Source organism: Diospyros lotus, chromosome 9 (genome assembly GCF_014633365.1).
Source record: "Diospyros lotus cultivar Yz01 chromosome 9, ASM1463336v1, whole genome shotgun sequence".
In the NCBI taxonomy this organism is placed as follows: domain Eukaryota; kingdom Viridiplantae; phylum Streptophyta; class Magnoliopsida; order Ericales; family Ebenaceae; genus Diospyros; species Diospyros lotus.
The window spans coordinates 9,740,643-9,756,873 of NC_068346.1; the positions used below are offsets into that span (position 1 = coordinate 9,740,643).

General features: G+C 33.4%; 2 protein-coding genes across 5 annotated transcripts in view; both read right to left on the minus strand.

Moving 5' to 3' along the window:
- Nucleotides 1-2,477: 2,477 nt before the first annotated feature.
- LOC127809413 (probable pathogenesis-related protein ARB_02861) lies at nt 2,478-3,388 on the minus strand. Its single transcript, XM_052348173.1, has one exon. The coding sequence runs from the start codon at nt 3,179-3,181 to the stop codon at nt 2,783-2,785; it is 399 nt and encodes a 132-aa protein (XP_052204133.1). The 5' UTR covers nt 3,182-3,388; the 3' UTR covers nt 2,478-2,782.
- Nucleotides 3,389-13,505: 10,117 nt separating this feature from the next.
- Nucleotides 13,506-16,231, minus strand: part of LOC127809757 (uncharacterized) — a 34,576-nt gene continuing 31,850 nt past the window's right edge. For all 4 annotated transcript variants that reach the window (XR_008025239.1, XR_008025237.1, XR_008025240.1 and 1 more), the window contains one exon: nt 13,506-13,847. Coding sequence is in view for 1 of the 4 variants with exons in the window: in XM_052348801.1 (XP_052204761.1) it covers nt 13,783-13,847 (65 nt within the window). In the remaining 3 variants the exon portion in view is untranslated. The remainder of the gene's footprint in view (nt 13,848-16,231) is intronic.

Here is a 16,231-nt window from a genome sequence, read left to right on the forward strand (position 1 = left end):
ATGAATTGTCACATTATCAACTCAATTTGTTCTGTTTTAAGAATGGATTGTCATTTGTCTTTGTGTCAGACAATAACCTAACGAACTTAAATGTTTGGATTTTGCAAAAATATTTCTTAAACCTGATTATTACTTATTAGAATAACACTATAAAGTGTGATCTAAACTTCAACAGACAATTAAAATTTAATGTTCTTTTTGATAATTAATAAAATTACAATCATCTGCAAAATATCAAATAAAATTACATAATATAAAAATATCTAATCTTCTTCACCATACAAAAAGAAAAAAACAAAAAAAAAATCTTGTACTCGAGGAGAGAATACAGAACTGTAATCAGTGAAGGGCCGTTTTCCAAATTTAATATAAATATTGTGTGTAGGCTTTATCAAGCACTTAGACTCAGTTGGACACACAGTAGTTGTACGTAGTAGTAGGTACAACTACCAATAGTTAAAGCCATTCAACTAAACCCACCCCTTTTATTTTTATATTCTTCCGGCTTTATATTTTTACAACCTTTGGATTGTCAATTTGCAGGCCCAAAGAATACAGAAATAAAATAAAACAGGTAGAGCTATATATATATAAATAAATAAATAAAATTTTTAATGAAGTATTCATTAAATGAGAATTCTGAAATTAAAATCAACAAGAATATGTACACCTTCTCAAACCCTTTTATCTCGATCCCGTTCAACTAAGATACCCTTCACCATTACAAGGACACCAAATTCTCCCGGATGGAGCATCTGTAATTCTTTCCCTTGCAAGGACAGTCCCACGCAGTCTTTCAACCCATTTTTGCAGGCTTCCAACAAGCAATTAAACCATTTGTATCCAATGATTCACCGGATCAACTTTATAAATTATTGATGGATTTCCTGCACCATCATACAGAGCTTTCTATTATTTTGGCTGTCTGGATGTTGACACAGAGAACAAGCCACTGAATAGCTGGGCCAAAGAGAGTTTGATCTCATGGGTTTAAGAGAGTAAAGTCGAATACATTTGCTCTGATCATTTTGGAAGCAAAAAATGGTATTTGATTGGTTGTTAAGGTATTATATTAATTGAAAGCAAGACCCGCAACTCTATCAAACGGATTCTACGACTGATAACATTAATCTAATCTAATCTAATCTATCACTTTATCCTGTCAGTGTCAGTAATATGTAACTCTGGAAATAATTCTTTTACCAAAAAATTGCTACAAGAAGTTTTAATTCTTGGTGAGCTAACAAACCCATGGTGGGTGGGTGGGTGGGTGGAAGAAGCAGACAATGAAGTGGGCCCAGAGCTTGGTAGAACCGAAGTTGATTCTCATCCCCACCAGTTACTGGCAAAGGGCTACTGTCAGATGATCTAATCGCTTCTTCCAGAGAATAGAACCTTCTGTTTTTAGTATATTTATATTATTGTATGATTTGTTAGATAATAGTATTAATAACACCAATAACATTCATCTTTCATTTTTTTTTTTGGCAATTAACGCATTCACTTTTACTTTAAAAAAAACAAACAAGATAGTTATTTTGATAGAGACTAAGTATATGAGTGGGTGGTTGAACTAAAATCTAGCTTGAATTAATTAGACTCAATTTATTGTGTAAAAGGGGAAAATAGAAAGGAGTGTTTGGTTAGTTGACTCAAGTCAAGTGATTTCGTTATTAAACTCAATTAAGTAAACCTATATATATAATAATAATAACAAAATCAAACTAAATCAAAATTGTACAAAAATTGATTTAATCGTGTTAGTGTTAAAATTGAACTAAAATACTGTTTTTTTTTTTTTTTTTTTTGTATGGTAAAACTGAACGGGACTAAATTTAATAAAATTCAAACCAATTAATTAGATTTAAAAATTTGATTTCAACTGAATAATATTAACTTTGTGGGTAAGACTCATGAACAAATAATAAATGGTGGGCCGGGGCCGAAAAGGCCTAAAGGCTTGTTAATTTGATTATTATTAATTGTTATATATATATTGCGGTGGAGAATTAATATGCTAGTTGGTGGATAACATGTTGCTTTCATCCCACGTTAAGATCTTATCTTTTAATCTTGTTAATTCAAAATGGATCATCAATTAATATATACTCCTATCATACAAAACTAATTAATAATTAATTGCTTATGGGTATTATTCATTCAATCCTTATATAATCATTTTTAATTATGGGGTATATATGTATATATGTATTGTCTTGGGATCAAATCATCCATTTATATATGTTTGACCTTATCATAAAATTAATTGAGAACCATCATGTAGATAGATATATTTTAATTGTCTCATTGCTTGAATAATGTTAGCGAACCATTAAAACCGACAATCTTGAGCAAAAGTAAAATTAATTAGGTTTGAATGAATAGTATTATTATTATTATTATTATTGTAAACAGAATATTGTATGAGATTAATTTGTTGTTTTATAAGAATAAAAACAAAAAAACAAACAAAAAGATGGTAAATTTTAATTGCATTAAGATCGATGTTGTCAAATACAAATTATTCTAAGCCAAGAGATTATTACATAGAGAAAAGGAAAAAAGATAAAATGTACGTACGTACGTAGTTGTCGAAATTATAGAAGTAATAATAATGGAGAATTAAGATCAAACTTAGTACCATCGGCCAATCCAATATCCCTTGGGATTGAATTTTCCTCCAGGCAAGAAATTTTCTCGCCTTGGAATGTGAAAGCTCAGTATTTTCTCACCAAAAAAGCTCCTTTATTTCCAATTCCTGGAAATTAAACTTTGATGATCTCTACCAGAAAGCCAGCAGGCCAACCAGTCCCCATCCAATCAAAACCACCACCCCACCAGCGGAGCTCCGTCCGATGCCTGAATAATACTGGTCGATTGGGTACAGATTCCCCGGCGGACCTGTTATGTAAAGATATGCCGACGGCGGCGACGGTGGCGGAGGACAGTTCTGGCTAGGCGGCTTCTTGGGCGGCGGCGGCGGAAGCACCGGCGGCGGCGGGGGAGGATATTGGGTACATGGCTTGTTGCAAGGAGAGCAGCCGGAGCACTTGACGCCGGAGTCCGGTGGCGTGACGTCATCGAGCTTCCGGGGAACGAAACCGCTGGTAGGAGCGACGATGACTGCGATCACGTACACAAACAGAAGCATCTTCAAAGGGGCTATAAATTCAGCTGCCATTTTTGTGAAGATCTGATGATCTCTGGATCTGGTTTTGGATGGAGAGATAAACTGGTGAAGAAGAAGAAGAAGAAGAGGAGGAGGAGGAGGAGGATGAAAATGATGGAGAGCGTTGGAGTTACGTTATTGGCTTAGGTCAAGGGTGCATGGAAGGTGGGGAAGACATTAAAGTGAAGGTTATATGTTAAGCTAATAGGGGTTTTTTAAGACGCTAATTGGAGTGATTGTGGTATGATTTAAGAAGTGTCTTTCATTATGTTGCCTTCGTCCATACGATACATCAACATTGCACGTGGATGATCCATGGCATGGCCGGGTCCCACTTCATTAAGCATTAAATCATACTTAAAAAAAAATAAAAATTGTTCTTCTTTCACGAACTCTGATGCAAAATTCTTCACCCAAATGATATGATTAAGACATTCTTAACAGTCTTGGTTGTTAGGAATCTTACCCATTAAATCATTTTCAATGAATTTGTCCACTTAAATTTCTTTTTTTTTTTAAATAATAATAATTCATAGCCCTCATAGTAATATTTATGGGATTATAAAGTCGAATCTTAATTTCTATGTCCTTTAGTGCATACAACATTTTTTACGTATCAAAAAAATAATTAATTAATTGGGTGAGGTATTGCAATTGCATTGAAAGGGGGCATTATGTTGCACATTGTGGAAGTTGATATTTTTGAAAGTGCAGTGCATGTGCATATATATATATATATATATAGTCGTCGTCATATGGCGATGTAGAAGATGTGCATTATTGTACGATGATGAGAGTCTCAGTCGCCCACGTAAGTAGCTAGAATGGAATCACAGCCATGCGAAGATGATAAAGCCTTCATTTTATTATATCATATCCAAACCCTATTCCGAACAACTCATCAACCCACCCTCATGCATTGGCCAAATTTATGTAAATGAAAATAAAAATCATTACAATGATCGATAGTGATATATTTATGAGTATAACAATTAAGTTGTTATAATGGATCTTTTATTTTTAATATATCAAAATAAAAAAAAATTATGATTAGCATCATTGTGTTGGGAAATTTTTCTTTTTTTATTTTTATTTTTAAGACACATCGTCGTCGTCGTCCATTAATAAAAGAATATTTTAAATATAAAAATAAAATAAATATATTATATTTTATGTAAGAGTTGTATTTGTGCATATATATATATATATATATAGTTGAATGATTTGGTCAAATTTCAATATTAATATCTATGGCATGATCACGTGCATGTGGGCTTCCTAATCAAGCTAGACTAGGGGCGAATTCATTCAATTTTGGCGTAAGAATTGCACAATTTTTTTCAAAAGACTGGACCTTCCAATCGACGACCTACCCATGCGTCTTCTCCATTTACTAGCTATTTTAATTGGAAGAGGGGAAACATTAATTATTGAGGACTAATTAACTAATTAATGGTTTGCCTTAGCAATAGCATATATATAATTAATCTGTGAACCTGGCCAATATAAACTTGATCTAACCTAAATTTAATTGGGTTGACTTGATTTGATTCTGCGTGAATTCTGGATTAAAATTCTTAATTTAATTATGATTGATTTAAGTTTAAATTTTTCTTACTCACGCTTTATCCATCCTAGCTAATAATTAATTAATATCAAAAAGATGGTTGACCGAAGACCTAAATATCTTTAAATAAGAGATGTTTTGAAATATTGAGAATTTCTATATCCCTTCTGGTGATTGAAGGAGATATGTGAAAAAGATAGAAATTATGCCAGCAAAAATATATAAGTACAGTGTAATACTTTAATGGACCTTTGTTCTCTCTCTTTCTCTTTGCTTGTAACACCCTAATAAACAATATTAGACCCACAAGGGACACATATATTCAGGTAACAACAAATAATTTTGTTCATGGTTTTTGAAACAATAATTTATTAATTATCAAAGTTACAGCTTTTAAAACCAAAATACTGTAATTTAACCCAATGAAATGACCTTAGCTTTTAATTCAAGTGAGAGATGAGCACCATCTTGGAGTTTTCCTTCCCTTGCACATCAGAAAGTCCGTGGTCCCATTCCAACCATTTCCAATTAATAATCTCCCAATTAATTAATAAATCTTGTCCTCTTTCCAAACTCTACTTTCTACTTCTTTTTCACTTTCTGGTACCGTTTGAGATTTTTATCCTCCCTCATTGTTAAGAAAGAGAGAAAGGAGATGCTGTTTATGGAATATGATGATATACAGATACATAAATATTTTACAAGACCTTTTATTCATGGTGATATAGTTCGTTAATTATCATATGTTAATATTTTATAATCACAAAATTAATATTGCTAGCTACCACATCATTCTATTGATGTGTTGTTTTCAACATTTTAAATAAGAACATTACTAAAAAAAAGAGATAATCTATCCCCTTGGACCATACCGCTCAAACCTTTTTGGGTCAAATTCACACTTTGATCTTTGTATACTTAGTATACATAATTTACAATAACCCAATGGCATAAAGAAGGGAGCAAACTAGTTAGGGGGGGGGTGCTTGGAGGTGAAGAAAATGACAGAGAAAAAGGGGGACAGAAAGTTGGGAATATATGGAATCTATAAACACCTGTCATTCATTGAGTGAAGGCAAAGACATTACATGAAGGAAAAAACAACTTAAAAGGCCAATGTCCCACCGCCCCTTCCTCATAAAGCGTATTCTAATTTGCTTCCTACTCAACCACCCAATATATATAAATAAAACCCTCACTATGCATATGTCTACTTCAGCCTCCTACCTAGGAAGTTTCCTGTCTTTACAATGCAATTATTCCTTAAAACTCTTATACTAATCCTTATATAATTGCACAACAATGAGACGATGGTGGGCCAAACTATATAATAAAAGCTAGTATGAATAGAGAGAAACTTATAATTTTATACCTAATCCCAACTGAAGAATATATAAGCAGATTCACCCGACTGCAGTATCATTTTTGCTTATAATTATATAATTTTTTCATGGTAAAATATATAGCTTTTATTTTGCTAAACAAACTGATCACAAGATTCTAAAAACCATGCCCCCCGTAGCCAAAGACCCACTAACTTCGAATAAAAAAAAGGGAGGGAAAAGAAAACTATCAACTTACCTACATCATAAGTTATTTATATTACTTTTGGTCAAAGATATCAATTTTAACTGGATGTCACCAAAGCTCCCCAATAGGCAACCTCCACTCAAGAGGAGTGAATGACCAATAATTAGGGTCCAGGTAGGGGTTAAATAATCCACAAATGATTTTATCGGGAAAGGAGAATGGGGTTTGTCTACCTTGTCTGCCTCATCTCACCTCGTCTTGCTCCTCTTCAATAAATAGTATTTAAATATTTTTTTGTATAATTAACTGTAATCTATATTTTATGTAATGCCTATATCATAATATCATCACATGGCACATTTAACAGAACAAAAAGAATATTGGCTCAAATCTACTTTATTTTGTCAAAATTTAATGTAATTTTACATATTTAATCTACTTATTAGGAGGTAATACTTAATTAGGTTTCAAAGAGTTTTGTCTAGTAGCAACCTTAAAAAATTGTTAAAATTTATTTTTTATTAGGCTTCAAGAGTTGGCAAGTGACAAATTTAAAAAATTGTTAAGAATTATTCTCTAATTTTATATGTACCCAACTAGCCTTTAAAATTAATGCAGATACATTTCTATTTATTCAATTCAAATGTATTAAATTTTATGATCATTTCAAATGAATCACTAACAAATATTTGTATCTATCCCATGAATTATGAGTTTGCTTTTGCACTCTAAATTATTATTTTGGTGAGTAACTTAAAATTAGTAGCACAATTGTTAATATTAGAATCCAAAATCAAACTAATACTTAGGGAGGTTTTTATAAATTAACGGTGTCTATTTATTTTCTACTCCTCTGTTTTGAGTCACTTAGTAACTTGATGTATTAATATCATAAAATCCAAACTTTCATATAAAACGATGGCTTAAATTATGACACTATAAAAAAAAATCATTTTTATAGATAGAATTTAGAGACAAAAATAAATTTCCTCTCTAATAGAGATGGATCTGAAATTTGTTTTAGAGATGACTTTTTTCATCTCTAAATCAAAGACGGAATTAGTGACAAAAATTTCGTTTCTAAATATTTTTCAAATTAGAAATGAAATTTTTTATCTCTAATTGTTTAGAGATGAAAAAAATTTCCGTCTTTGAAGTTTTTTAGAATTAGAGACGAAAAAATTTTTGTCTCTAAATTTTGTCTAATATCATAAACAAAATTAAAGACGAAAATTTTTATCTATTGAAAAAAAAAAAATTCTATCTCTAATTTTTGTCAAAGATGGAAAAATTCCATGTGTGATTTCAAAGACAAATTTTTTTTTGTCTCAGGTTATTATTTCAAAAATCTAATTTCTCTAATTTAAACAAAGACAAAAATTAGAGACGAAATTTTTCTCCTATCTCTCTCTCCCTGTATATGTATATATATATATATATGCCCATCATTATTCTCTCATCTTTATTCTTCTCTTATTTGACTTTGTCTATTCCTCTTCTTCTCCCTTGTGTTTCCTTCTCTTTTTCTTCCTTGGCCAGCAACCATTGTCCATCAGCTCACCTTCTCTTCATTTCTTCTTCAACCACTGACTGTCGTTGCAGACGTTGACAACTGAAATTTCTCCAATTTAAGGTAAGAAACTAATGTTCATTGATTTTAATTTTCAGATCTAGTGAGATCAAATTGTTGGATCGTTTTTATTTTTGGGTATGTTGGTCATCAGACCAAGACAATTCTGATGATTGGTTCTGATCGTCGAAATCTACCATGGACAGTGACTAGCAATGTCCTTCCAAAAACATGTAATTTTTTTTCAAAAAAATCATTTTTAAATCTATTAAAATCCAAGATCAATTTAATTTTTGGGTATGTTAGTCACCAAACCAATGCCATTTTGATGATCTGTGCCGATCGTCAAATTCGACCATGGACAGTGACCGATAATGCTTGTCTAGAAACATGCATCATTTTTCTAAAACATTAATTTTCAAATCTATTAAGATTCGATTGTTGGATCGTTTTGGTTTTTGGATATATTGGTCTCTAGATCAAGGCAATTTTGATGATTGGTTCCTATCATCGAAATTCGGCATCAATGATGGCCTACGATCGATATTTTTTAAAATCCATCTCTAACGTTAGAGATGGTCTCTTGTAATACCCAGGAATGATTTGAGGATATAAACAGTATTTAGTGAAGGGCATAAATGGACTTTGTGGAAAAATAAGACTATAGGATACACTAACGCAACTTTGGACGATCGAATTAGTCAGAGGGAGTACCATGGACCCTAGATAGCCAAGGAAAATGGTATAGTATCGACAAGTAATACGAGTTATGATTTTAGGCATCAAAAGAAGTTGGATTAGGAACGGCTCCCGGTACAGCTAAAAAGGCAATTGTGATTTAGGCTAAAATACCGAACTATCGTACGAGGCATCCGAGAAGTCAATGGAACCCCGAGGAAATTCATATTTGACATATAGAGTAACCCTTCAGTAGTTTTTGGAAGAAACAAAAGGGTTTGTAGCCAAAACGAAGATTCGGGCCTAAGTGCAGTTTTTCGAAATTGACAGAGGGAGATCGAAACGATATTTTTTCGGAATTTTAAAGAGAATGTTTTAGGATATTTCAAAGGATTATAAAGGTCTTTAAAGAGAAGTTCAGTTTTTGAGGCAGGGGCAAAATCATAATTTTTGAGGTTGGGGTAAAAGTGTAATTTATCTAAAAATTAAGGGCATTAGTGTAATTAGTCTATTTTTTAGGGACTAAAATGTAATTAAAAATTAGTCCGGGGACCATGTTGAAAAGGGTTAAAGTGCAATTACCCAAAAGTTCGGGTCAAAGTGTAATTATTGAAACCTTTTTACTAGGGGCATTTGGAAAATTCAGGAAAAGCCTCGTAAATGACTTTAGTAGTAAAGATGAAGTTTCATGATGATATTAGAGATAAGATGAAGCCTTATAATAACGTTAGAGATAAGATGAAGGCTCATGATGACTTTAAGGATAAGATTTGATTGGATAAGATAAGATTTGGATAAGATTTAATTGGATAAAATTTTGTTGGATATGATTTGAATAAGATTTGATTTGGATAACAATGATTATATAAAATCTTAGAAGATTTAGAATGATTGTAAAATATCTTAGAAGATATTGTAATGATTATATAAAATCTTAAAAGATTTGGAATGATTGCAGAATATCTTAGAAGATTTGGTAATGATTATATAATATCTTTGAAGATTTACAATAATTGCAAAAGATATTAGAAGATTTTGGAATGATTGTAAAAGATATTAGAAGATTTGAAATGATTATAGAAAATCTTAGAAGATTTACAATGATTGCAGAAGATCTTTAGAAGATTTGGAATGATTGTAAAAGATTTTGAAATATTTGAAATGATTGCAGAATATATGTTTCTTGGTGGCTAAGTTTCCAAAACCTATAAATAGGGGTTCATAACCAAAGGTTTCTCATTCGAAATTGTGAGAAGTTCGTGCCAGATAAGAGAGTTTCGGGTTTAGTAGATAGAGGGCTTTTTAAGCATATGCGAAGCATCACACGCGCAGAGCACTTGGATAGCGCGTGAGGGCGTGTAAGAAGGTGGTTTGGTCAAAAAACTTGAGGAGTTGCACAAAAGTTGAGGTTCAGCACAAGATTTGAGGCATTTGAGTTTCATTTAAGGTGAGTGGTATGATCCTATCTTTACCTTATCTTGAAAATATGTTGGAAGATGTGTAGTGGGTTCAGGTGGGCGGTGTTACCCTCCCAAACTTAGGTTACACGCAATTGAGACCAGTTCTAGTGAGCGATTTTACCCTCCGGAACTTGGGTTGTTCTGCAAAGGCGTTTTACTTATGTATTTGTGGCATCATTTGCATATTGAACATGTGATATATTGCATCAACTGTTTTTACTTATAAAAGAATCAGTGCATGGCGTGTGATTTTCATATCATTGGGGTATTGATCTTCGTGTTGGTGTTGTGTCCGTATGGGACGGGATGGGGTCTACTTGAGATTGGGACAATGTTAATCCAGGTGAACGGGTGTCACACTGGGCCACTTGAGGGAATAATGTTAAACTAGGTGAACGGGTGTCACGACGGTGCACTCGAGGGATTAATGTTAAACCAGGTGAACGGGTGTCACAGTGGGGCATTCGAGGGATTAAGTATGTCGTGGCAAACTCAACCCCAACGGTGTGTGGAATGGTGTTTTCCACGGGAGGTTGAGTATGCCAGGGTGATTTCTCAAGCTAGACGTGTCTTGCATATTGTTGTCTTCGTATGCCATGCCCGTGTGTCTTTCATGCATTGTATAAATTGTTTCATGCCGTCACTTAGATGTTTTATCATCTAACCTGGGCTATGCCCCTGGAACGTTTAATGTTCCAGCCAGGGACTGTTGCGAGGGCAAGGACGTGGCTAGTTAAGGGCCAATGGTGCTTAGTTTGATAGTCGTTGTAACATTTGGAGGCTTTAATATGTACTTCAGGTTGTAAATGAACAATTGTATATTAGCAATGTTATCATTTGATCTGTATTGCGTATTTTGCTAAGGAAATGCAATGTAAGAACTACGGTGTTTTGATATTAATGTATCCACTGCGTTATATTATGTCTCGTTTAGTTTAATATTATTGATCTTGGTAGTTAAACGGGCAAGGCTGGGGTTCTCGGGGTTTGTATCTACATGAGAAGATTGTTCTGACACATCGGCATGTTGAGCTTGGAGGAAAAAAAAAAAAGAAATCTCGGGAATACCCTTATAATGACACGCCTGGCGAGACGGGGTGTTACAATTCTCTAAATGTAAAATTTGATCGATTTTGAGATTGGTTATACAACCAAATTAGAGATAAAATATTTTTTTTAGATGAGAAAAATTAGAGATGGAATTTTCTCCATCTCTAATAGCGACGGAACAAAATATTTAGCGACAAGCCGATTCGAGACGGACTGAAATCCATCTTTAATTCTATCTCTAGTGAATTTTATGGATTTAGAGACGGATTTTGTATGTCTCTAAACCTGATTTTTTTTTTTTTTTTTTTTTTTGTAGTATGAGTATATTTTTTGCAGTCTACATTATTAGTTTGGTGAGTAACTAGGAGTTGACAGCACAACTATTAATACTAGAGTCTAAAGCCAAATTAATGCTTAGGAAAGTGAATGATTTTATGGTTTCAAAAAGAGGGAAACTAATTGAAGATTTCTTTTAATATTTATACATATATTCTCTATGTTATGAGGAATGTAAATATAAAACCATAATATAGATCCATTTTTATATTTTTTTCAATTTTAGTTGTGATGTTCGGGTATGTAAATAATTTTGGTTGTACATATATTCTCTATGTTAGAGACAAAACGAGGAGAGTGAGTGAAAAATAATTTATAAAAAAAGAGGTATTTTGGTCGATGCGTGCAAATCAATTATGCCATTCTCAAGGGTTGTATAAGATAATTATATTTGAAATTAATTAATCTAAAGATTTTGTAATAGAAACATGTTCAAACTACAATGCAACTCCATTTTATAGGCACATGAGAAAGAAAAGAAATAATAAAGTGGTCGAACTTAATGAAGCAAAGACTAGAGGAAAAACTCAAATATGACAATGAAAAAGAATAAAAACTCTCTTCTATCGGATTTCTTCATGGTTTTGATGTCTTCATATTTTTGGTTGAAGCCATTATTTAAACTTCAAAAGGCAATTATGTTCTTATTAAATATGTATAACTTGCACTGGAAGGCCATTCCTAAGACTAATACTACACAAAAAGGAGTGAAAAAAAAAAGGCCAAAACTATGAAGAAGCAAATCAGCGTACATTATTAGCCGCCTAGATCTTGTTGGCTCACAAGAAAGAAACATATTGCTGTTTTGATGGGCATAGCCTAATGATTGAGACTGTACACGCGTTGATTTCAAAAAATCCTAGATTTAATTGCTATATAGCTGGTGCAAGATCGGTATTCGAATCCTGTCGCTGGGATCCGTAATTTAACCCCTCCCTCTGTAAAAATTTTAGGACTAAGCTGCTAGAGGGAGGGAGTTTAGCTAGAGTGATGGATTTCACCATTTGATCCAAAGAAAGATACTGCAAAATTGTAGCTTTTAAGTACTCTTTATCAACCACTTCAAAAGCTGATACTTTTTCCTCTTTTGGTTTCTTTTCTGGCCTCACCTATAACATCTACAATTTCATTTTCAGACACAGTAAGTCCTACCGCGACTTCTGACACATCTCTCTATTCAATCCCCATTAAAGCCAGAGTCAAATCGAAACAGAGCAACGTTTGAGTTCTCATCCGAAACAACCACCCAAGTTGTTCTCAAATTCTCCAATTTTAGAAGAGCTACTTGAGTTTTGGATGCCCAGGTTTGGGATGCGTCGAGTCGAAGGCCACCTAGACTCTCCAGGGACCTGTCATACCTTGGGCAAGCAATGTCCAGAGTGGGCTGCTTCGTGCCCTGATGCCCGATCCGGAGAAGTGCGGGTTTGTTCCTACTGTGCTGGATTTGCTTCACCTCTGGGTTGGCTTCTTTGGGCTTCCACAACAAGGCAAAGAGCTCTGCTAATGCCTAATTGGACGAGTCCTCACTTAACACTATGTACTTTATTGTACAGACATTAAAATGATGCCGGGTCATATAAAATACAAGTAAAGAAGTTGTACCAAAGTTGATCCAAGTTCATAAAAAATAATATTCATATTGAATTTAATTTGTGCATAAAAAATATGACAGTAGTTACATTGCTATTTTTGACTTTATGAGCCACTTAATCTCAAGTGGGCCGGCCACCCATCTTCATCGATGGCTATTTCAAATAGTATTAATTATAATATTGCATTCTTAAAGAAACTTTTACTTTTTAAAGTGAAATTATATCTACGGGTCAGACCTAGTAAAAATAATTTATTGTAATGAGATTTTTATTTTTCTATGATCACTAGGCAAAAGATAATGCTATATAAACAAAATTAACCTATGCATGACAGATTAAATAGGAGACTAGCCAACGGCATGCCAAGAGTAGATAAATTAAGAAATATATCAAAGCCAAAGAAATACATATAAAGATATACTCATGGCCATTTTAAATGAATTTCAATGATATGCATGTGGAAATCGACTTAATTCCATGTCATGATGAAATTAAGTACTAAGTTAAAGCAAAATACCATGCCAAGATCGAAATTAACCAACTTATAATAGAAGGCCAAGAAGGAGAAGAATCCACACTCGTTATCAAATTGAAACCATTAGTAATCACTCTAAGTGGTTGCGGCTTCTCCTGTCGTCAAGAAAAGAAACCACTACTTCAACATGTCATTCTTTGACTTCTGCAAGTTAAAAGGCAAGGCTAAGGCTTCATCGAGCACCAACAACACTGTGTCGACTGATGTGGATCTTGACAACTTCTATCAAGTCGAATCATTTGAGCCAATAGGGAAAATCGTCGAGAGTCAAAGTCCTACTGCATGGATATACACTCTAACTGCTCCAAATGTGAAGAGAGATGAAGTGAGCGTGACAATAAGCAATAACGGCAAGTTCCTCTACATATCAGTGAGCCAATCGACATCCAAGAGAGTTTGCATGTTACCAGATGGTGATTTGAGGATAAACGAGAAGCAAGTAAAGGTAGTTGGCGGTGTGATCATTGTCACCATCCCCAAAAATTAACAACGTTGACAGGCACATGCAGAGCGATGAGAAAGTGTTAATTTGCAATAAAACGAGCTCATTATATATTTGTAATGCAAACATGGGAGGCGAGGATTCAACATCATTATGTACACATACATATTTCACATGCATGCATTCATTACCCTAGCCCAAATCATAAATAATGGTACCCTGACCCCTTTGTTTTTCAAAGTAATAAAGATCTCCCTTGCTAGTATTTAGTTTTCCTTTGTATTTCTTATGTACAAAAAGAAAAAAAAAGAAGAGAAAATTGAATCAAATGACTATTTTACTAAACTCTCTCTCTCTCTCTCTCTCTCTCTCTCAACCTTAAGGTCATCGAGGTTTAGAGAACCATAAGTTATAACAAGCTTTATTCCATATGATGGTATCAGTGTTGATAATCCCTTGAAAGATACCAAGGTTTGGACCTCGTTGGCATGACATCTTGCCATCTATTCACTAGGACCATCTATGCCTTATTCTAAAGCTTTTTTCCTCTTGTCTACTAAGGCAACCAACGTCACTACTCCATCAAGTTCTTTCCTAGTCTCAACTATTGAGGGGTTGTCTTGTAGGTCCATTACACCTTACTATTTCATCATCAAGTTCTTTCCTAGTCTCAACTATTGAGGGGGGTTGTCTTGTAGGTCCATTGCACAATAAAAGTGTTTTCTACCTATTGGGCAAAGCTAAGGGGCATTTCTTATGTGAGCTTTGATGGTTCCTTTTCAACGCATTGCCTCCTAGCCTTTCAAGAAGTTGTAGTAGCTCATTCCCTTGCTAAAAGGCATTGTTTTGATTGCCTTAGGGGCCACCTTCATTAGTATTGGTATGAAGGGGCAACTAGGGCTTGTATGGCACAATATATTTCTTCTATTTAACCGTCACCATCCTTGTGAGATATCGCCAACTGGAGGCTCATTTCTGGTGTTGGGCTTAGGATAAACAATTTTGCATTAGGGTTTAGGGAAAGGGCTAGTGACATGCTTCCCTAAAGATAGTGTTGTTTGCTTTTGTCTCAAACCATCAATCCAAGTTTTATTTCTTTTTCATAGCCAACATCACTTGATCGATGATGCACAATCATGCACGCTCAAGAAATTTGTAATTTGGACCAATGAGGGAATGTTTGGCTGCTAATTAGGATGAAAAATTGAATGTTCTTCTGTTGTATCCCTACAAAAGAAAGAAAAACTACCTCAAATCATCCTAGGAAGGGCTATCTAATGCCTATTAGCATAAGGCTAGAGCCTCAAATTATGCTAGGTAGGGAAAGTATTCAAATGTTAAAGATCTCATGCCATTTTATTATGATTTTACTCTTTCATATTTGAGGAGTGCAACTCCTCTAATTTGCCAATCTCATCATATCACGTGAAAATATCACTTTTTTATTTCATAGAAACCCTTATCTTGTTGGAGGATCATCCATCCTTAGCAATTATATAGGGTTGTGGCGCTCAATCCTAGTTGTATCTTTAGGGAAAACATTTGATGATCATTACCTAGCTCAATCGATACCATTTGAGGTGATATCTTTTATGGAGACTGTTGATGAATGCTTGATTTTAATACTTAATTCAAAACATATGCTCTTAAGTGAAAGTAAGTTGTTAATCGAGTAATAGTATTTATTAATTGATTAACATGCTTTTATCTCGAGCAAATCTCATTGTCAATCGTGAGTACGCATGCTTGAGAAATTTAGTTGTAACTAATTTTTAAATATTACTCAAGTAATTGCATATTTGTAATCAAGGAAGATATGCTAGGATTTGAAAATTAATCAACTAATATTCTTCTAATCAAGTAAGAAAATATTTTAGTTGAATAACTAATGTTATACTCGATTAATTATCCTTTTAATTGAGTAAGAGTAGAAAACTTCAAAGTTTAATCAATTACTACTCAAATAAGTGATGGTATAATCTTAATCAAGTAACTAAAAAGTTAATCAACTAATTGATTTTTTAGTCAACTAACTATTTTTTAATCGAGTAATAAATTTGAGATAAAACAAGTCTCTGTACTTGTATTCTTAATCAACTAAGAAAATGTTTTAATCGAATTATATATACTTTAGTCAAGTAACTAAATATTTTAATCTAGTAATAATTCATGAACAAAATGTCAAATCTATATGCTTGAACTATGAAGATTAATTAACTTTGCATTTAATTGATTAACTAAATATTTTAGCGAGTAAGAGAAATTTGTAATTGAGTAATGCTATACCTTAATCAAGTATCAA

Excerpts from the sequence above, each read along its gene's own strand:
- LOC127809413 (XM_052348173.1), bottom strand. The coding sequence starts at position 3,181 with ATGGCAGCTGAATTTATAGCCCCTTTGAAGATGCTTCTGTTTGTGTAC.